The 22172-nt window shown below is 45.3% G+C and overlaps 1 protein-coding gene across 3 annotated transcripts in view; it reads right to left on the reverse strand.

Moving 5' to 3' along the window:
• Nucleotides 1-22172, reverse strand: part of RUNX1 (RUNX family transcription factor 1) — a 227616-nt gene that overhangs the window by 85819 nt on the left and 119625 nt on the right. For 2 of the 3 annotated variants that reach the window (XM_066619866.1, XM_066619867.1), the window contains exons 1-2: nt 21608-21880; nt 11276-11432 (exon numbers count right to left, since the gene is read on the reverse strand). In XM_066619866.1, coding sequence (XP_066475963.1) covers nt 11276-11432; nt 21608-21880 — 430 coding nt within the window. Of the gene's footprint in view, nt 1-11275; nt 11433-21607; nt 21881-22172 lie in introns of those variants that run through there. The other variant, XM_066619865.1, reaches the window with a different exon arrangement.

A 22172-nucleotide genomic window follows, 5' to 3' on the forward strand; every position in this document is an offset into this window, starting at 1 on the left:
ATTTTCTTTTTGAAATTGTCTTCTTCATTGAAAAATTCTAAAAATCATATGTCTTCTAATTTTCCTTTATAACTGCTAATGATTTCTGCAATCATTAGCACTTACTTCATAAACATATAAACATCAACAAAGTTATTAATTTGTAAAACATATAATAGACTGAGAGTGCAATCCTGAGAAGGTGTTGGGTTGGCATATGTCCCTTGCGTTGGCTCCGGAGTGTCGCAAGTGTGCCGTAAAGCATGTTCACAACTACTTTTAAGCAAGCTGAGCCAGTGGACTTGGGCTGCCCAAATAGTTTTGCAGTCTGGCTAAGAGCCCAATCCTATGCATGTCTGCTCAGAAGTAAGTTCCTTTATAGTCTCTTATACATACATTATAGTCTCTTATACATCTCTCTTTTTAGACCCAATTGTTTTTACTCACAGAAAACCAAGATCTATGACTCTGAGTACAATATGCAGATATTAGAAGAGAAATGCATTGTATACTTGGGACCTGTATCCTGCACTAAACCCCAAAATTCATTTGATGTGGACACACATCCTTCAATAATTAAGGTAGCTGATACACTTCTTTTTCGTGCATCTCCATAAGCCATGGAGACTGGCCTAACCACAAAACAGCATCTATCGCCACACCAACAAAATACATAACTTCAGGCCACTCCAATTACACAACATCTTTCTGCAGTCCAAGAAACGGGGTTATGTGGTGCCAAAGTGGGACCATTTCGTCTTTTAAAATGTTCATGCTCAAGAATAGACAAAGTCAAAAAAATTAAATGGAAGAGCAGGGATAAGAAGAGAAAGGAACACACAACATTCCCTTTATGTTAACCATCTTAACAGATATAAACCTACAGCACAATCCTATGCATGTTTACTCAAAAGTAAGCCTCACTGACTTCCAGGTAAACTGGAGATATATCAAAAATATTCTTCATGTTACTAGACATTAGGGCAGTGGAGTCGCTAGGGGGATGCGGGCCACACCGGGTGATGAGCAAGGTGGGATGATGCGCACTGGGGGGGGTCATGCACTAAAATCACTTTTTTTAGGAGTACTACCATCATGTCATATACCACTTGATGCAGAATTTACAGCAGAATGCAATGAAAAAAACCAGAGTGAAATATCTCCATTCTATTAAAAGTTATGGCCTTGAAAACCACTGGTTTAAACATAAGAACTTAAATTGAACTGGGCACTGGGTAGGGCTGAAAATCTTATTGATTGGGGGGGGTGGTATTGCAGGCAGGCTACAGCGAAAATTCATTTGGTGGAACAGGGCTGGCTTCCCCTTATTTATTTGTTTTATTTTAATTAAATTATTTATAATTATTTATTTTAATTTGCTTGATGATGTCACTTCCAGCCATGACATCACTTCTGGTGGGTCCTGGACAGATTGTCATTCTAAGAAGTGGGTCCTGATGCTAAAGGTTTGAGACATTGCCACGCCCACCACCCTGGATGTTGCCCCGCCCACTGCATGGGAGGAAGTCCATCATGGGGGAGACATGCTGACCTCCCGCTCCACATGACAGAAATCCTAATGATGCCACTGCATCTGGTCATAACAAGAATATATTTCCACATGGGTTCACCTGGGACAAAGACTGTGGATCTGAATAAGAAGAATGATTTGCCTAATTCTTATACTGTCTTGTAATTCCCCTTGGTAATCCCTTCCACAGTGCATCATTACTATGATTTTACAGGAGTGAACTGGAAGCTCTTATAATAGGGACTTTGCTGTACATATTGATTACTCTCTGTTAATCCATGAAAAGTGGTTTTCATCCTGACATTTTAAAAAAATGATCCCTCCAATTACCAGGAAGTTTTGGGGTGACTGACGATACCACAAATAAGTTAATTAGCACCTAGTGGGCAATAAAGCATATTCCATCCCAAATAGCTATTTTGCTTACATTCATGCTATTTGGCCAACGGTTAAAATTGGTCAACCGTTGGTCATGCTATTTTACAATGAAATTGTTTCATCATAAAGAATGTGTAGTAGTGATTCTTTATATGAGTGCAGATCACGAATCATGTTTGGTTTCCTCTCTCTCTCTCTCTCTCTCTCTCTCTCACACACACACACACACACACAGAGTCTCTCTCACAAACACATACATTTAGAAACAAAAACATATTATTTAACCCAACACAAGTATTAGGTCTGTCAAATTTTAAAGATATGGGGCAGGGGTGTTAATTCTAACACCTACTTAGAAGTAATTTCCACTGAATTCAATGGACCTTCCTTCCAAGTAGGTGTTTAGGGACTGAGGTGCTAGAGGACAAGATAGAAAGGCAGGTTTTACCAGCAATGGGCTGAACAAGGTGAGAATTGTGACTTTCTGCCAATCCCTGTTTTGTTGTGAAAGCCAAGCCAAATCTGTCATATACAACAACTTTTATTACAATGTTCTGTTCTCAGAACATTTTCCAGATGTTCACATTTTCCAAATGTTCTCAGAACGTTTTCCAGACTCACAAAGAGAGTCTGGTCCAACAAGAAGCTGACGGAACATACCAAGATCCAGGTCTACAGAGCTTGCGTCCTGAGTACACTTCTGTACTGCAGCGAGTCATGGACTCTTCGCTCACAACAGGAGAGGAAACTGAGCGCGTTCCACATGCGCTGCCTCCGACGCATCCTCGGCATCACCTGGCAGGACAAAGTTCCAAACAACACAGTCCTGGAACGTGCTGGAATCCCTAGCATGTATTCACTGCTGAAACAGAGACGCCTGCGTTGGCTTGGTCATGTCGTGAGAATGGATGATGGCCGGATCCCAAAGGATCTCCTCTATGGAGAACTCGTGCAAGGAAAGCGCCCTACAGGTAGACCACAGCTGCGATACAAGGACATCTGCAAGAGGGATCTGAAGGCCTTAGGGATGGACCTCAACAAGTGGGAAACCCTGGCCTCTGAGCGGCCCGCTTGGAGGCAGGCTGTGCAGCATGGCCTTTCCCAGTTTGAAGAGACACTTTGCCAACAGTCTGAGGCTAAGAGGCAAAGAAGGAAGGCCCATAGCCAGGGAGACAGACCAGGGACAGACTGCACTTGCTCCCGGTGTGGAAGGGATTGTCACTCCCGGATTGGCCTTTTCAGCCACACTAGACGCTGTGCCAGAACCACCTTTCAGAGCGCGATACCATAGTCTTTCGAGACTGAAGGTTGCCAATACAATCTGTTCTCATCTTGCGAATTTAATATCAGGAGAATACATTCACTATTAATGTATATAGTGGTGAACAGAACAACATCTACTTTCACACATAAGGACACATATAAACACATAAAAGACATCCAAAATATTATGCTTATATGAGCATTCTTGCAATCGGTTATGCCTAAATCCATATACTTCTTTGTATCTGGGTACAGGTTTGCAGCCTAATGTAAGCCAAAGTCATGACCAATGGAGTAATGTGGGGTACACAGTCAGTTGAGCACATGGTGGTAAGGCAACAAAGAGCTGAATAATCAGGAGACTGGGGTGGTCAAAATAGTGGAGATTTTACTACAATTAATAGCAATAAGGTTCAACTGCCCTAAACCAAGTATGGAGTTGATCAAGTGTGTTTAGCTTGTCAATTATATTGGGTCAATACTTGATCATCATATACTTCAGTGTACACACTAACAACCATACTCTCAAATAAACGAAACGTGCACATATATTGTGAAGTTCCTCAAATATCAGTGAGAAAAGGGTTGTGTTAAGGAGAAAGACTGACAGTAATCTAGCAGTAGCCTATAAGCGATTTCTTTGGTCTCACTCAAATGTCATTGAAGTCTACAAACCTATTCGGATTATGTGGGTGGTACACTGCAAATTAATTGTATGTAATATTTATTGGGTACTGTGATTTTACAGTCTCTACAACATGTTAGACTAACAGTACTTCAGTGGGACTCTGAAAAATACTGCGTAGGTATGAATTTGAATTGTCATTGTGTGAAACTGTTCTGGGCAGACAGCTCAGCCAAAATTACTGTTTTCTGTAAACATTTTTGGCAGTGCCACAAAAAATATATACCTCCTTTGTTTATGGTTTTTTTGGGTGCTCTTTGTAAAACTGTCCATCGGTTCTTCTAAATTGCCCTCACTTGCCTTCAATGATGTCATCATGCAGCCATATCTGATTAACAACCTAACACTGCAATGTTACTATGTTCATTACGTGATCCTTGACTGAATGCAATCGCATGCAGTTAATCCTAGAAGGAAGGTACAGTCAGAAAAACAATTTTGCAGAACAGGATTTTAAATAAAAAAATAAAAAATACTTTAGAGGAAAAAATCTCCAGTTCACTAAAATCACCGGTTTTGTCCTAAATAAAATCAGAAGTGGGCAATATTTGACACAAACCTAGATTGACAGCAGTTAGTTAATTTCAATTATACTTTCAAATACCAAAGCACATATCTAAGTTTCAACCATCCTTTGTATCCTATTGCTCATTCCAGCTGATGCTTCTCAGGAGCTAGCTTCATATGCAGAGAAACATGGCACTACATTAAAAGAAGTTAATTTTTCCTGTACTAGTTTCATTATCTTTGATGCAAGGACCTTAGTCCCCACACTTTAAGCCAATGCAATAAAAGAATACCAGAAACCATGCACTCCAATGCAAACAGTCACACCTTTAGGAAACATTTCAGGTTGTATGAATAAACAAAAGCATATATTAGTCACTCACTCAAATTTGGCATTGCCCATGGAGATCAAATCCTAGACCTGAATAGTTAGCATGCAATGTTATACTTCCCAAGAGTATCTCTGTGTGAAGCTAATTCTGACAAGACTAGCCAATCATCATTTGTATGCCTGCTTAGGTCCATAAATAATCAGTGCTCTGAGTGATGGGAATAGAATTAGCAAAATAAATGACTGTGATTTTCTTTTGAACAGCTTCAATTCTCCAGCTCTGACCTTAGGAGCGATACAGGCAATGATTTCTGGCTTTGTGCACAGAGCTAGCTACCAAAGTGCAGGCCTGTTTTTATTAGCTTCTCAAACACTTTGCCAGCTCCACGTTTAAATCTTCAAAATGTTTTCTAAACACTCTGAATCATAATGAGAATTCCATTTACTGAAAAGGTGCAGCCTTCCATATAACAACTGAACATGTTTAATGACTGATCCTTTTATACATTACAGCATCACTCATGTTTTCAGTAAATGGATATAATTTTCTCCACTTTACCCTATTATTATCATTCGTTAGCATCACCAAGCTACAATTCCAACTCCAGGTATTTCTCCCCCAGCAATTATCTTCTACACAGAAGCAACTCAGCCAGGTTTAAAAGCCATGGAGTTCTGCATATCAGGCTAAAAAAGCAGCAAAAACATTTTTAAAAATCACATCTTTTCCTTGAGAAAAAAATCAACTAATGTTTGCTAGGCACAAATCAAAGGACTAATCCCAACTTTGATAAAATCAGCACATTTGCTTGAAGCATGAATCAGCCTGGCTATGCAGTCTCCATGAGGTCTGCATTTATAACTAGGAGTTAATTCAAACAATGTTTCTCCTCCATGTGAGGAGCCTTTCAATCTCAAGGAGAAGAAAGTGGGTAGCATCATTACTGCCCAGCAGGGCGTAGGAGAGGGGGGGTAAAGGGGGTAAGGGTCAGAAAGGGAGCCCCGGAGCCAAAGGAGGGGGCCCAGAAATTTCCTGGGATCTTCCATTTTCCAATCTCACCCAGACTCACTGCCCATGTGGGATGCTGACAATTCTAGGCAGGCAAGTAGACCTGAGCTCTGCATTGGAAGATTGGTAGACCTTGGCTCCAAAGACTATTCTGGCTTTTGCCACTTTCCCCGTTTTGGTCCCATTCTTCCCATTCCATTGCCACCCCCCCACTCTGTTCCATCCACTTCCTCTTTGGGAAGGGGCCCAAAAGAAACTTTGTTCCTCTCAGAGGCCCTGCTGCCCAGCATATAAGGTAGCATGTAACCCAAGTATCCTGCATGTACTTATATTCAATTCATGATATACTCGTGCAGGGAAAGCGCCCTACAGGTAGACCACAGCTGCGATACAAGGACATCTGCAAGAGGGATCTGAAGGCCTTAGGGATGGACCTCAACAAGTGGGAAACCCTGGCCTCTGAGCAGTCCGCTTGGAGGCAGGCTGTGCAGCATGGCCTTTCCCAGTTTGAAGAGACACTTGGCCAGCAGTCTGAGGCAAAGAGGGAAGGCCCATAGCCAGGGAGACAGACCAGGGACAGACTGCACTTGCTCCCGGTGTGGAAGGGATTGTCACTCCCGGATTGGCCTTTTCAGCCACACTAGACGCTGTGCCAGAACCACCCTTCAGAGCGCGATACCATAGTCTTTCGAGACTGAAGGTTGCCAATACAATACAAAGGGGGAGAGTTTTCCTGAATCAAACTTACACACAAATGAGATTTTGAGTCCAGCTTTCATCTTACCACATGTATGCAGAGAAGGCAGGACTGCACTGTGACTTTCATGGGCCCAAGGCACTTTTGCCTTTGTGGGCCCCTCCCACCATAATAATATTGATATTAAAATTATTTTTATATAAATACTTCCAGCATTTTATTTTTTTCTGTTTTAGGCAAAATTTAATAGATTTTTGTGGATCCTAAAAGTTCATTTTTTCTTCTGATTTAAAAGGAATTAAAATTTTTGTGGGCCCTTAAAAGTGTTGTGGGCCCTAGGCACTGTGCCTACAGTACCTAATGGATAAATTGGCCTTGGGAGAAGGGTGTGTGTGCTTGCTTCTCCAACCCTCAGCCAGGTAAGCATGTACAGAGTACTTGGGTGTCTAGTTTACACAACCACATATATGGTTGCTGGAAGCCATTCTGATAATCTCATTTTTCCCATCACCACAGCTATGCAAACCGCTGTCAGTCATATCCATGATTGTCAACACCCATTATATCTGATCATGCAAATGAAGAAATGGACATGGTGAAAACCAATCAAATAGAGAAAAGAAACTGTAGGGTTCCACCCCTGGAGGGGCCTGGTGTAGGCTTGTTCCAGCCTCAGGGAGGCCTCAGATTGGCTTGAGAAGAAAGGGGTTCCAGCACCCTTGTCCTCCTCCCTAGCAGAGCTGCCAAACCTGGCCGAGGAGCAGGAGCTATTCACCTCACAACTCCCTGCTTCACACTGACTGCCACTCATCCCTGGCTTCCCTGTTTTATAGAGCAAGCCCACCCTCTTTGGCCCCTCCCCTTCCTCCAGGTGGGGCAGAAAAGGCTTTTCCTGTTCCTGGCTTGTTTCCTTCAGTGTTACCTTTTTGCCTTGCTAGCCTCCCCTACCTGCTAGGGGTGAGCCAGCCTTCTTTGCCCCCTCAAGGACAGGGAAGCCTCCCCACCCTGGGCATTGGGTCCCTGCTCCAGTGGAAGTCTGGGGTCAGGGCATCTGGGGGAGCCCCCAACAGAAACATAGTAGGAAAATCAGCCCTTAGATTCAGTGCAAGTCGAGGGACACAAGTCTTTTACCAATGACAGAGAGAGGAGATTCTTAGCAGGTACTGCAGTATCTCCCATTATTGCAGAACAATGATGAAATCATTAGTTAATTCTGCCTTCCTCACAAAGGCTAAAACAAGACCTTGTTGTGTTTAGCTCTTTACTAATTCCATTGATACATATGATTTAAAAAAAAAAATACACAAAACGTTGCTGCAGTCCTAAGGAGCATTTACTTGGAAGTATGTTCAATTGAGAGCAATGGATCTCACTTACAAATAGGAATACTAAGATGAGAGTGCCAGGACAGATTCATAGGGTCAAGTAGATGTGCCTGTAAATGTGTCAATGACCTCAACATGCTTGGTTTTATTTACTTAATAGCAGCTACTGGAGATGAAAGAAAAGGGGAATCTAGATTATGCCCACAGCATAGAAGGAGGGATTTTGATCCTTCATTCCACCACGGTTCCAAATTGGGTTGCTCTCCTCCACCCCTGTGCACAGTGGCATCACTAGGGGGTGTGGGGGTGCAGGCCACACCGGGTGACACACACACACGGGGGGGGGGGGAGATGACACAACTACTGGCCAAATTTTTTTTAAATCTTGTTATTTTTGAATAATACCATCATTATATATCATTCGGTGTGTACATTCATGCAAAAGCAATGAAACAAATGCCATTGAAATATCTCTATTCTATCAAAAGTCATAGCCAAAAAGTCAGCGTAGGTGAGCGATGGTGCATCATCACACCCACTGCCCAGAGCATTGTCCCGACCACTGCATGGGAGGAGGTCCATCAAGGAGGTGACGTGCTGGTCTCCCATACTGGGTGATGCAAACCGCTGCCTTTGCAGCTGTTATTTGCCCCAGGAAGGAAGTTCCCATTCATGGCAACAGGAGTCTCTCTTCTTGGGCAAACTGCAGCCACAGATATCATAATGGATCAGGACTGTGGTAGAGGCAAAGAGTTAAAAATCTCTTCCTCTCAAGCAAAGTCCCAATCCCAATTCAGTTACTACTAACTAAAGAAAATTTAGCATGTCAAGGCCAAGGACACATTCAGCTTTGGCCCCTAGCTCACTATCGGAAGCAGCCCAGCTGAAATTAAAGTTTCAAAAATAAATATACTGTATAAATAATGTTTTTTGTGCATAGAGTCTCAGGGCCTAATCCTAAACAGTGCCATAAGGCACGTCTGCAGCCCTCAGCACCAGTGCTAGTTCAGCGCTGGTGGACTGCCGCTGCTCCATCACTCCATGGTCGCCCAAACCACAGGAAGGAGGTGTGCTGGGGGAGGGGCAGGAGGGAGGCGGAACTGGCGGAGCTCCACTCCTCTGCATCCAGAGCCTCCGTGTTTGGCCACAGACCCAACACAGACACTTGATTCTAGGGCAGTTCAAGGGTTGCTGTAGAACTGAGTAGCCCCATTGCAGGGCTACTTGCCTTCCCCTGCGGAGCCACCAAAGGCTGCCCTGTTGCACACAGGATGCCGCGGCAGCCGTTTCGGCACCGTGGCAGTCCCGGCACAACGGACAGTTCAGGATTGGGCTGCCCAGCCTTAAACTGGACGACTGATTAAGAACAACTGATAAAAACAATGTAATAGTAAGGATAATCAGCTCTAAGAAACTTACTGATAGTCAAGTACAACAGACTGGTTGCTATTTTTGCATTCAGCAACCTCTAACCAGCCACGTTTTTGTGTTGTCACTCAGATTTTAATAATTAAGGCTGCAATCCTGTACACACTTTCCTAGGAGCAAGCCCCATTGAGCAGAATGGAACCTATTTCTGAGTAGACTTGCATAGGATTGCGCTTTAAATTAATAAAATGCCCTTCTCACAAAGGGAGAATCAATATGTCTTTAAAAATACAAGTGCAGCGATTGTAAAATACTTTTAAGACGACTGCCATAGTATGAAGATAGTTTTTACTTGTAAAAGTGAATTAGTCATTATGTCTTATGGATCTAATTCTGAAACCCTTTATCTGCAAATAAGCACGGTCTGCATGAGCAACCAAAGTCATTCAAGCCAGTTACATAAACAGGAATGGAATGTAAAATGGCTTCAAATTAGGTTGCATTGCAGGAAACAATACAGTTAAAAATTATTTCCTGCAAAGACAGAAATGTGTCACATCCCACCAAATTCACTGGAAAGGCTTTTTTTTATTGCTTTGGATGACAATCATATAGCATTCATTTATTTATAGCATTTATTACATCGGGGCTGATGCTTTTTTTAAAAGAAATGGTATTTTAACCTTGATCCATTAGAGACGGTGGTGTTTCAATTGTTTTTATGTTTTTATGTCTTCGGGCGCAATCCAAACCTTTAGCTAGGCTGGGACTTGGGCCGCAAAGCACCTTTGCGCCTCCTTGAGGGGAAGCCAGGCTGGCGCTCTGAGAAGTGCAAGGCTATGGAGGCTGACAGACGCCTCTGTGCCGACTCACCCTCAGCCGCTTATGTTGGCCCGCCTGCGCCAACACAAGTGGAAAAGGTAGGCATGGGGGGGCGGGGAGGAGGAGGGAGGGAGGATTCCTGGGTGGGGAGAGGGAGGGTGATGGGCAGCCCTGGGGGCAGGTGGGCGAGGAGGGAGAGGCGGGGCTGTGATCCAGCAGTTATGCAGGATCCCACCCCCGTTTCCGGGGAGAATGGAGCGGCTTCAAGCTGCTCCACTCTCCTCGGACTTGTTCCACCTCAGTAGGTGGCGCAAGTCCGAGGAGACCCATTGTGGCCAGCAGCCCTTACCCAGGCGTAAGGGGAAAAGTTTCCCCTTGCCTCTAGCTAAACCACTGCTGGCCACAATCCTGCGCTGGATACAGCACAAGCCTCCTGGCTTGCCTGTTCCAACGCAAGTTAGGATTGCGCCCTGAGTATTGTTTTATCTATAATTGTATTGGTGTATTTTTAAATTTTGTAAGCCACCTTGAGTGCCCTCGACTGTGGTAGAAAGGTGTGGCTTGGCATGCATGCATAAATAAATAAATAAATATTACTGTGATCTGGATATGGGACTGTTAGTTACATATCTTAGCATAAATGTATGAAATGGTGCATTAGAAATATAAATATTAGGAAACTTTAGTCTCTGAATATAACATTTCAATTTCATTGAATCCTCATACACATGAATATTTCAGCAACCTCCCCACACTCATCATATAGTATAAAATCTTCCCTAACAACTAAGTACTTAGTTAACAGAACAAGCACTTCTGAAAAATACATTACTATTTGAAGTTGTCAGAATCAATCAGCTGAATTCAGCCCAATTTTGTCACATGCATAACTGCTCCAGTGGGCCACGCAGGCTTTCCCATTTGTTTCTGATCCTCCCAGAGCGGCCTTGTCCACTGAAGTAAATGAGAATATTCACTCACATGGGTGTGACATATGCATATTCAAGCACCCATGGAGCTCCAAATAGTACAGATGGATCTGTACTATTTGATAGCAGTACATAATTTGGTCAGTAAATTTCACTGCACACATGTGTAATTTAAAATGAGGTAATGATCTACATTCTGCAATCATTTACCAGAATGCCATTAGTGTGGACTTTGGTTGGCCTCGTAAATGCTGAATTCCTCTAATTGCTTGCTCTGAAATAATTCCACAGAAGTCAATTGCAAAATAAAGGTGTAAATCTCAGACTACTTCCTTTCAAATTGACCTTAGTGGAATTCTATCAGAGGAAGCAGTATTTTGGTGCAAAGGATTTTCTGTGTTAAAACTTTCCAATCAGATATGACACACTAAGTGCAATCAGAAATACATACCTCTTCCACTTCTACCCACAAATCTCAGGTCATTGAATCTTGCTACTTGATTTTTCATGGCAGCTGTAGCATTTCTGAGTTCTGCAGAATAGTTTTCATCATTCCCAGCCATTACTGTGACCAAAGTCCCATCAGGAACATCTCCTAGGGCCACCACCTAAATGATTAAATGAAAAAAGGTCTTCAGTTTGCCATAGGTCATCTGTATATGCAGCAAAATACATAAAATGGGATAACAACCATGAATGAAGGAGGGGAAAAAACAATATGTGAAGTAATACACAAATGGTTTTGATAAATAGGATGCAATCACATAGACAAGTTTAGCAGAGCATGGCAAAATTTGTCACTGATTTGAACAGAACTGGCCTAAAGGTTGTTGTACTGCCTGTTGTAGCATCTTTGAGCACTGCATACATATGGTGGCTATCAGTCCAATCTAAAATACATACAAATACACAAAAAAGCTGTGTTCAGTGAGGTTTGTCCCAGGTAAGTGTGCATAAAGCTGCAGCCTAAATTTAGGCAACACATTGTATGCCATTGTAAGTGTGCCAACAGCATCCATATGATAGTGATTGTATGCAAAGCTTTTAATGTCCAGAGGTGGGCATGGCACCAGCAGGACCGGGGGAAGGACTGAAGAAATTATCCATAAGAAATCTTAAGGGTTTCTGCTTACTACACATCTGTATCAGCATAGCACAGAAGACAAGTAAATCTTCTTTACTTCTGGGGGTAAATCTAGGTAAATCTAAGCCCAAGTTCCTCTACCACTCACTCAGGGCTTAGTCAGACACGCCTCTATATGTTAAATGCCAGCCCAAGAAGGCATGAAATGGAGTGGAACCATGGTAGTGTGGGCTTTGAACTTTGCCCCACCATGGTTTCACTCTCGATCACATCCCCTCACCTGCTATTTTAAACAAATAACTTCCATTGAGAGCCAATGAAGTTTTTTTTTTCTGTTTCAGATACAGTAGTATATGGGGGTGTATGAGATCAGAAGCAAAACTATGGCAGGGGTGGTAGTCCTGAAGCCCTCCCCAGCCCACCTGCTCAGTTCTGCTCTTTGTCCCCCCACCCAGCTTTTAAAAAAATAAACAATCACATTCTGGGTCACGTTGAATGCTCAGAAACACATCTGGCGAGACCCTTGCTGTGAGTGCCTTAAGGCAGGGGTCTCCAAACCCCGCAGCAAACCTCTATTCAGCCTGCGGCCAGCCTCTTGTCCCCTGAAAGCCTCTGGCCCACTTGACTGAACATGACCAGAGCTGTACTCTGATTGCATCTGGAGAGTGTTCTGAGGGCCAGAGAGGCTGAGTGAATGAGCCCACTCATTCATTCATTCATCTCAGTTCCATCTCTAATTTATTTATTTAAATTTTATATTATTTTCTTAATTATAATAATATATTATAATATATTATAATATATTATTATATTATATATATATAATAATTATATATATATTTTCTGGCCCTCAGCACTGCACCAGATATTTCATGCGGTCGTCTGGTCAAAAAGTTTGGAGACCCCTGCCTTAAGGCATTACCAAATATAAGGGAAAGGAAAACAGAAGCACATACATTTACTTTTCTTTCCTATTTAATGTCCAAATGAGACAACTGCACATCTCACCCATAGTGAGATGACTAAGCTCCTGATGACAAGCTTGTTCACTTCAGGCTGGAGAGAGCACATGGTGCTCCACTTCAGATACTGCACAGGTAGCACAAGTAGTGGCTATACTTCTTTTCCCACATGTGTTCGCTACCCTACACTTGGTATTATCCTCTGAAAGTATGCTGCATCTCTATCAGCTGCAAAACGGGAATGAATGTGATCAAACTCACAAGGGCAAACACAATCTTGGCTGTGAAGAGCCAATCAGTCAATCAGAAGGGCTATATAAACAATTATAAGCAAGCTTATGTGCATGACATGGTGTACAATGCTGACATAACAGGACACAGACACCATAGCTTGCCCCACTTGCTCACACAAGATGCTGCTGCAACTATGTTAACCTGTTTAGAGCCCATCCTGTCCAACTTTCCCATGCCAATGCAGCCTTAATGTGCAGTGCAAGCCTTGTTGGCACAGTTGCATCAGCACTGGAAAGTTGGATAGGATTGGGCCTTAATTCACATGCTGTCCAGAAATAGAATTCCAGTGACTTCCCTTGGTTTTCTCTCTACATCAGATAGGAGAAGTTCACATTTTACTTTATTTTTTGATAAAGTTCCATCCCTGATTTGGAATAACAGTGACCTTCACATACTACAACATGTCCTCAGAAGTACATGATTTCCCCCCTCCTTTTGGATTTTCATGTTATGTACGCATGACTTTCTTTCCAGTGTGTCCCCCATCACCCCACTATTTCTAGTCAGTTCTCAAAGTGTTTTGCCTTCTTGTTGTATAGATTCCTTCCCAGGAACAAACATGTTGCATGGAAGTCCAGATGAAATCAGCAGCACTTTTTTCCATGCAGCTTGCTTAGGATCAAGATATTACTGGGAGCCCCCTAACTGTCAAAAGTCCAACATCTTTTTTTTATGATTCAATCCCTTCCACTTGCATTTGGTCCATATGTTCCAAGTAATCAGCAACTTCTTAAAAGTTCTTTTCACTTCTGCTGAGTGCTTGTTGTGTTGAAATTTCCGCTTAGGGAAGCCAGTCCTCCTCAGCTGCCTAGTCTGTCATCTTTTGCCCTCCTCTATCGTCAACGGAATGTCACGGTCAACTCACTTTTCAAATTCACCCACTCTTGGTTGGTTTGGCTTTTTACCATTCATGCTGAAGTAAGTTACAATTTTATAGAAGAAGCAGAACCCGAAAAAAGAGGAACAAAGCAGGTAAGAAGAACTCTGAGACTTTGAATTATGCATAACCTGTGTGTTAAAAGCATAACTCAGTTGTAAGCCTGAAACTGTGCAGACCTTACAAACATCCTTCCCCTCCCTATCTGAATGACTCTATTTCTTCATCTCTTCTGTCCTACAGAAGAGAGCACCCAGTGTTCATGGCCATGCCTGTTTAGGCTTTGCTAGGTAGGTATACCAGCAAACACTGGCCTTTACTCCTAAAGCTTCTAGGTGTAGGAATTTCTTGTAAGAGGGTCAGTTCAGTTGGTCAGGTATTGACTGGCATTAATAGAGTTCCCTGGTAAGAACTGGTTTTAGAACATTTAGCCCAAGCTGCACTTCTGTGCACTTTTAAAGGCTAATGCAATTGAACTTGCATCTAAGTAAATATGGTTAAGATTGTGTGGTAAGGTAACAGGGAAGGTAAGATTGTGCTGTAAGAACAGGTACTGGGCATAAGTTCCATTGAACACAGAGGACTTATTTCTGAATAAAAGTGAAGAGAAACTGGCTGTCCCAGTTCTCGCTATACTGAAGAGTAAGCCTCATTCTTTTCAATGTGACTTCCTCCCAAAGCAAACACACACAGGACTGAACTTTTTTTTCTCAGATTATATTTTTCTGTTAAAATGTTGAGGAACATATAGACAATTGGCATTGCAGGAATCCTGCCCCAGGTGCAATATTTTACCATGCCACTGGCAGAACAATTCATCGTTGTATGAAGTCAATGAACAACAGTGTTGGAAACAAAACAAAAAAAAATGCATTTTAAAGAAATGTTATTTGATACCATGCACATCTCTCTCTCTCTCTGTATGTGCATGCTTGAATAGGAAAAAAAATCTTAAATGGAAGAGAAATGTTTTTGGCCTTTAAAAAAAAATCTCACAGCAAAAAGTATCTTTTCAACTCTCTGTGTTTATAAAATGATGGAGGAAATGCTATAGAAAAAGAAATCTCTGGGCCCAGGAGAAAGCAACTGGTAAGTCAAGCTGTAAAAGACCACAGAAACACAAACATTTACATTATAAAACAGACTAAACAGATAAGTAAGAACTTGCTGACTAGAGATAGCTAGTATTTTTCTGGACTGTGTAGCTTATAAAGACATCTCTTACATGAGCTGGATGGAATATCAGCTATTCCAAGCCACCACACAATGAAATTGTACAATTTTATCCTATTAAAAAAGGGAAAAAAATTTAATTTGGAAGTGAGAAGATTCATTTCCTTATTATACTAAACAGCACTACTATATTACAGTTCAGGAAACAGTAGCAATAGCTAGATTATTTATATCTTTTTCACCTAAATCATAATCTTTATTTTGAAAGAAAATCCTGGATTTTCATTCCTACTGACTTTGGAATTCTGGTCTTGAAAAATACATTTACAATCTGATCAAGTCAATCTGAATACTCAGCTTTACAATTACTGAATTCCAATGAAGCTCAGTGCTTTAAAAACATTTTTATTTTTAGAAAGGACTGCTAATGAATAATTTTGCATGATAAAGGTGCAGTGGAAGTAGTCTCAGGATAGGTTGACAGAGACTCATGTTCATTGAGACTTACCCCCCAGCACAGTTTTAGCCACAAGTAAGTCACACTGTGACCAACGTAACTTGCTTCCAAGTAAATATGTTTGGGACTAGCCTGCATGGTTGTGATCCTAAGCGTTTGTAACTGGAACAAAGTAAAAGCCACTATTTGCAATGAAACTTACAACTAAGTGCATTTTAAGATTGGGGTGGAAATCAGCCTAAGACTTGGCAAATTTGGGCTTTGGGCTGCAACTCTTACTGTAAGCATTCTAGATGATAATAAAATACGTCAAAAGGTTTATCAGTAGTTTCATTTTACCATGAGAACTAGTTGTGTACGGGACTTTACTAGAACCCCTCTGCAAGAAGTGGATTCTTGATCTATACAGCATTAGAATGTTTTACATTATGCTCCTGCAGAAACGGGTATTTGATACAATAAATTACATGCCATGAATTTTCTCCTCAACATTTATTCAAACATTTCCAGTACCTGCAAGGAAAATATTTTGACCATACCTACAATAAGCAACTTCTAAATGCAATAAAAACAGGTTGATTTCAGTTACAGTCTCCCTTTGATTTGGAACATTTTTTGAAGGAGGGGGAATTGAACACAATATCTCTGACAAGAGGATTGAAAGCTGGCAAAAGGAACATCTAACAGCACAAGCCTATGCATGTCTACTCAGAAGAAAGTCCACTTGAGTTCAGTGGGACTTAGTTCCACATAAGTGTGTCTAGGACTGCAGTCTAAACCGCACAAATCTCAGAGCTGGTGATCCAAGAGTTTCTGCCTGAACCCTTGGGGCTGCCCTTTTCCCCTCGGGGACATTTCTCTGGGCTGTTTCTCACACTTTTGACTGAACTGGTGCCAAAGGGATCACATTTATCATCGAAACTGAGGGTTAGTGACTCACTGAGTGCCCAATCCTCTGCAGATCTACTCAGAAGGAAGTCCCATTATAGTCAATGGTGTGGATAGGGTTGGGCCCTTGGACAGGAAGGAGAACTCAAGAGAACAGAAGTATTTACAGTGCAAAATAAGCAGCCCTCGGTGCTGCCTGCTTTTTTGTTTCCATCAATGCCTTTGCTCATGATCCTGTTCCAGGACTTGAGGCTTGAGAAGTGTCACTCCAGCCCGGAGCCCCTGAGCGGGAGCGCACAGCAGTTCTCATCTCATCTCCTGGGCTGGGGCAAGCAACTGGGTGGAATCTGCAGATTGGGCGGAGAAGCCAGGCACGTCCCGGCTGCTGCCTGCCCTCGCAGGCGCCGGGAGAGAGCGGCCAAGCCCGGGAAGGGAAACAAGCTCGTCCCCAGCAGACCCCTCGGACAGCAGCGCTTCGCGGACGCTTGGAGAGGAGCGCGTGGGCGGCTCCGTCCAATGGAGCTGCAGCGCCCACCTCCGAGGCCGGGGTGGGGGCGCCCCTGTGGTCCCCCGGCTCGCCAGCACCCCATCCTTCTCTCCCTGCAGGGATGGCCAAGGCCGCGGATGCCCGGGACTTGCAGGCCAAGCCCAACAGCAAGAGGAGGAGAGGGAAGCGCGCTTGCTTCTGGAGTCCGCCTCAAGGACCAGGGTGCGGGTGCCACGCTGCACTCCAGAGCAGTCCCATGCGGGGGGGGGGGGGTCTGTGGGAGGCGTCAGGAGCCTCCCACCCCCCAGCCACAGCCCTGGACCAAACACACCGACGCCCCAGCAAGCGGGCTCTAGTCCTATGCCTGTCTGCTCAGAAGTAAGTCCCATGGGACTTACTGTCAGGAAAGCATGGCTAGGATTGCAGCCTCAGAGCCCAATCCTAGGCATGTCTACTCAGAAGTAAGTCCCATTATAGTCAATCTTACTCTCAGGAAAGCGTGGCTAGGATTGCAGCCTCAGTCACTGGGGCCAGTTGACCACCCTCAAACCCTTTCACCACCAGTTTAACTGGTCTGCTTCTGAGGTCCAATGGATCGGATCGCCATTCCGCAAAGAGGCAGGCGGTGGAGCTTTCCGGATTCAGACGTGCAACTCTGAATGCCCAAAGGGCCGCCAGCGACAAGCAGGCAGGCTATTCTGCAGACTGGCAGCCCCCTCCTGGCACCTCCTTTCTCCCCACTCGCTTGCCCAGGGAGTGCCTGTCACTGCAAAACTACGTGCAGCCTGTCCACAAGCAAACTGCACCCAGACAGGACACTCTCTGTACGTTTGCCTGGAAGGAAGTCCTGCCGAGCTCAGCGGGCCTCACTCCACGTGGATGGTATAAAAACGAGAGGCTGGGGACGGAGAACCTCTTTAAGGAAGCCTGTTTCTTAATGGGGTATTTGAAACCAACCTGGGTGAAGCCGAAGTGTCATACTGAAAGCCAGGACAAGGGGGTGTGTGTGTGTGTGTGTGTGTGTGTGTGTGTGTGTGTGTGTGTGAGAGAGAGAGAGAGAGAGAGAGAGAGAGAGAGGAGATGATGAAGACTTTGAGTTCAGAGATGCTTGACTCCAAACCTCGTTTTTATGGATAAAAAGACACGGGAGTCTTTTCGGTCAAGCAAGTTCTAGTGGAGAGTGATATCTGGCTTATGATCAAAAACTGTACCTCCTCCCAAGTCCCAATTCAGTCGAATTCTTTATTCTAAAGACTGGTCGTGTGTGCAGTTTAACTGGTGCTGGTAGTGGCGATTAAGGGCCCAAATTTCTAGCACTGATGCAGCCGCAGCACAGCCCTGGGGTAACAGAACGAACATTCCCTTACCTTGAGAAGGGCATGCTTGCTCCCCCACCTCAGGATGCAGTGCACACCCCATTGGCCCGGTTGCATCAGTGCTGGGAAGTTGGATAGGATTGGGTCCTAAGTCCGGGAGCTAGAAGTGCGAGCCATTTCCCCATAAGCCTATGCTGAACCCAGCCTTGCTGGGTCGCACTTACTCAAGACTTCCGTGCCACTGAAATCTGTCACTTACTGCCAGGGTTTAGGATCGAGTTGTAAGGTTTGGTTTTGCAGTTGCGAGGTTTCGGATTCCGAAAACACAACCACCCCGAAAGAGCCACAGTGTATATCTAAACACACTCGACTTCTGCAAAGCTCCAGAACTGACTTTGGGGCAGTTCAAGGGCCTCCTATGAAACTCTCTGCGCAGCGACTGGCATTTTATTGGATTTAGCTCGGCAACTATCAATACAAGCAAACTATTTCAGCTGCTGTGTTTGGGTTTAGCAACCTGCTTGGTAACCTCTCCGGTTCAGGACTAAGCACCCTGGCTGGCCATAAAGCCCGGTGGAGATCGATGCGACTCTCCAGCCCAAGAAAATGTATTTAGGATCCGGTTACATGTCAAGCCATTTAGGAAAGGCGAGGAAGGACCTAGGAAAATACCATATTTTAAGGCCCTTTAGTTAGGATCGGTCATCGGACTATTTTGCTGCTATTATGGGTGATCGAAGCATCCCACACCCCACAGATTTTAAAATCTGGAGATCCGAATTTGTTTCCCAGACTTTGAAATGATGGCGCTTGAAGGGGGTTGAAGCTGTCAGCTGTGGGTGCCCTCGCCAGGGAAAACCATCCTGAACTCCACTATCCTCCTGAACATGATGCTCATCCCGTCGGGGGAGGGACACCCCCAGGGGAGCTCAGGCGGCTTCCATTTCCCTGCAGGTACCCCCATGCGTGGTCCTGGCTTCCATTCCCAAGTGGAATTGGGAATTCCCAAGTTGCCTCAAGGCCACTTCCTGATCCCATTCAAATCAAGCACATCGCCCTCACTGGTTTGTCTGTCCTTTTTTTGACGTCCTGAAACCAGCACCCAGGAGGCAGACCCGGTCTCTGGATGCCCCCCCCCATTTCCTGGGACTGTGGTCCAAAGAAACCTGCCCCGCTCTCACCAAACCGTCCCTTACTGTAACCTTGTTTTTGGGCGCCTCCTGATCCTGCCTATTTTCATTCGGGAGTAGGTCCCACTGAGTTCACCCAGGCGAACTGCTGCTGCACGGAGGGTATTTCCAAGGTAAGCTTTTCCCACCTCCACTACTCTAAGCTGCACAAGGTCGAGGAAGGCCTGCTTGTTCAACTTGGAAGAGGCCTGAAATGAATGAATGAGGGGCCCGAACTACCGGAGGGACATAAGGGGGGTGGGTGGGACAGAGAGGCCCATGCCCAGTCCGGGGGACGTGTAGGTGTGTAAAACTCAGAGGAGTTTTACGCGTTGGAAGTAAAGACCCGATCCTGAGTGCTCTTGGAAGCTTTCATTAAATAAACGAGACACATTATGGAGGTTCACTTGATTACACTGAAACTGCAATTCCAGACAAGAGAACTCAGGGCTGGGTTGTCAGTAACTCCCCCCCCCCTTTGGAAAGACTACAAGGGACAACTGCAGTCCCGCAAAACACCTCTCAGCAAGATTACTACTCTAGCCACAGCTACCGGGAGATATGATGATTTAGGAGGGAGAGGGCTCCGTGCTCCTGCCTAACTGGGGGTTTTTCAGCGAGGGCCGGGGAAGACAAAGCACAGAAGCGCCAGGCTGACGACGGAGCAGAACAGGTTCGGGCTCCACCGTCCCGTGAAATATTTCCCCTTCGGGATATTAACTTACGCGTGTCGCTTCTTGTCCTCTAGGCACCTCTGGCAGCAGGAGGTTCTCTGATCCCGTCTGCTGGCTGCCTGCTTGTGACATCCCAAAGGGATGTGACTGACACCCCTACGGGCTTTGATTCAAAAGGAAGCCCCGAGGGAGCGGCCTTCGGAGGACCCAGGCTCAGGACAGCAGGGTCAAAGCAGCGCCCAGATCAGGGATGAAGGTGGACTGTCTGGGTGATGGTGGACAGCGGTCTTTGCTTGGGTGGGAACTCTTATGAAGGGGCTGGACGGCGGTGGTCAGGAGGGCTGTCGGGACATAAACCTGTTACTTTCGGTGTGACCCTGCCAGGCACTTCTGATGTGTGCAAGGAAGAGGGCCGGCACAGCGCGGGTATGCCTGAACTGTGATGAGAGCCTCAGCTTGCACTTTATTTTTTAATTTAAAACTCATTGGTGGGCCACAAAGATTCGAGTTTAACAAACATTCAATAAATAGACTAAGCCAGGCTGAATACAGCCCATCTCTGCTTCAGGCTGTAAGATAAGGCACCAGTGAACTGGGGTTCTCTGAGGGATAGAGGGGTGGCGATGGGGGACTAACGGTGCCTGCTTACTCTGAAGAAAGCTCCACTGTAGCCAATGAGTTGACTTCCAGTCTCGAGTGTGCAGAGGTCTGCACTCGAAGCTTGCAATTTTAGGGACACGTTATCAGGGGAGGAGGTCTCAATAGGGCTTACTTCTGAGTAGGCAGGCTGAGGATCCCGCTGCACGACTGCAATCCTATTAAAGTCGCACGCCCAGGATCCGGTTACATGCCTGCAACTCCGATGCACGCTAACTTGAGAGTAAGCCCCGCTTCATTTCACGGGACTTCCGAGGAAGCCTGCATGGGACGTCCTGCCCGGCGACGGCGCTGAAGACTCTCCCTCTGCCTCGCAGCCTCTCCTTCCCCCGCGCCCGCATCTCAATCCATCCTGGGGACACATGGCCTTGAAGCCGAGGGGAGAGACCTGGTACTGATGGGAGCGTTGGCAGTGCCAGGCTCTGGCTGCAAAGCTATCCACACTTACCTAGGAGTAAGACCCACTGACTACAGTGGAACTTACTCCTGAGCAGACGCATAGGATTGGGTTCTATGACTCCCTTACTTGGGAAGGAGTCCCACTGAACAACTCAGCGGAACTTCCTTCCGAGTAAACCTCGCAGACTGGCGCTGCAGCCCGATCGTGATAAAGTTCCACTGGGAAGCAACCGATCAGTGGTCCTCTTTACCAAGCGACGGGATGCTCGGTCTTGCAAGCAGCGGGTCTGCCAGCTCCAACCTGCGCCCCCAGACCCAGCCCCCGAGCCCGGTCCCTCCCTCTTACCTTGAAGGCGATGGGCAGGGTCTTGTTGCACCTCCAGTGGGTGGGCAGGACGGAGCAGAGGAAGTTGGGGCTGTCGGTGCGGACCAGCTCTCCGGGGTGATCGGCCAAGACGTCCACCATGCTGCGGTCTGCGCTTCTCAGCTTCCCCACCAGGGCGCCGCTGCTGTTCTCCTGGCCCACCAGGGGCAGCGCCTCGCTCATCTTGCCCGGGCTCAGAGTGGTGGAGGGCGGCGTGAAGCGGCGGCTGGTGCTGGTATCTACGGGGATACGCATCACAACAAGCCTTTTGAGTGAGAAAGCTCCGAGCGCAACTCTTCGGCCGGCGCCTCACCCCGGCAGACCCACATAAAAGGAAAGGGGCTCAGGGTCGGGGGCGAGCGGAGCGGAGCCAGTCCCGAAGGGAGTGCGGATCTACAGCCGGACCGAGCGAGGGAGCTTCCTGGGCCTGCCACAGTTAATCCAAGCATCCAGTTTCAAGGCTGTCCTGGAAGTCAGTGTGTGTGTGTGTGTTTTTGTGTGTGTGTAAAAAAACACCACAATCTATAGATTTGGACACGTTTTTCCC

Source organism: Tiliqua scincoides, chromosome 3 (genome assembly GCF_035046505.1).
Source record: "Tiliqua scincoides isolate rTilSci1 chromosome 3, rTilSci1.hap2, whole genome shotgun sequence".
Classification (NCBI taxonomy): Eukaryota; Metazoa; Chordata; class Lepidosauria; order Squamata; family Scincidae; genus Tiliqua; species Tiliqua scincoides.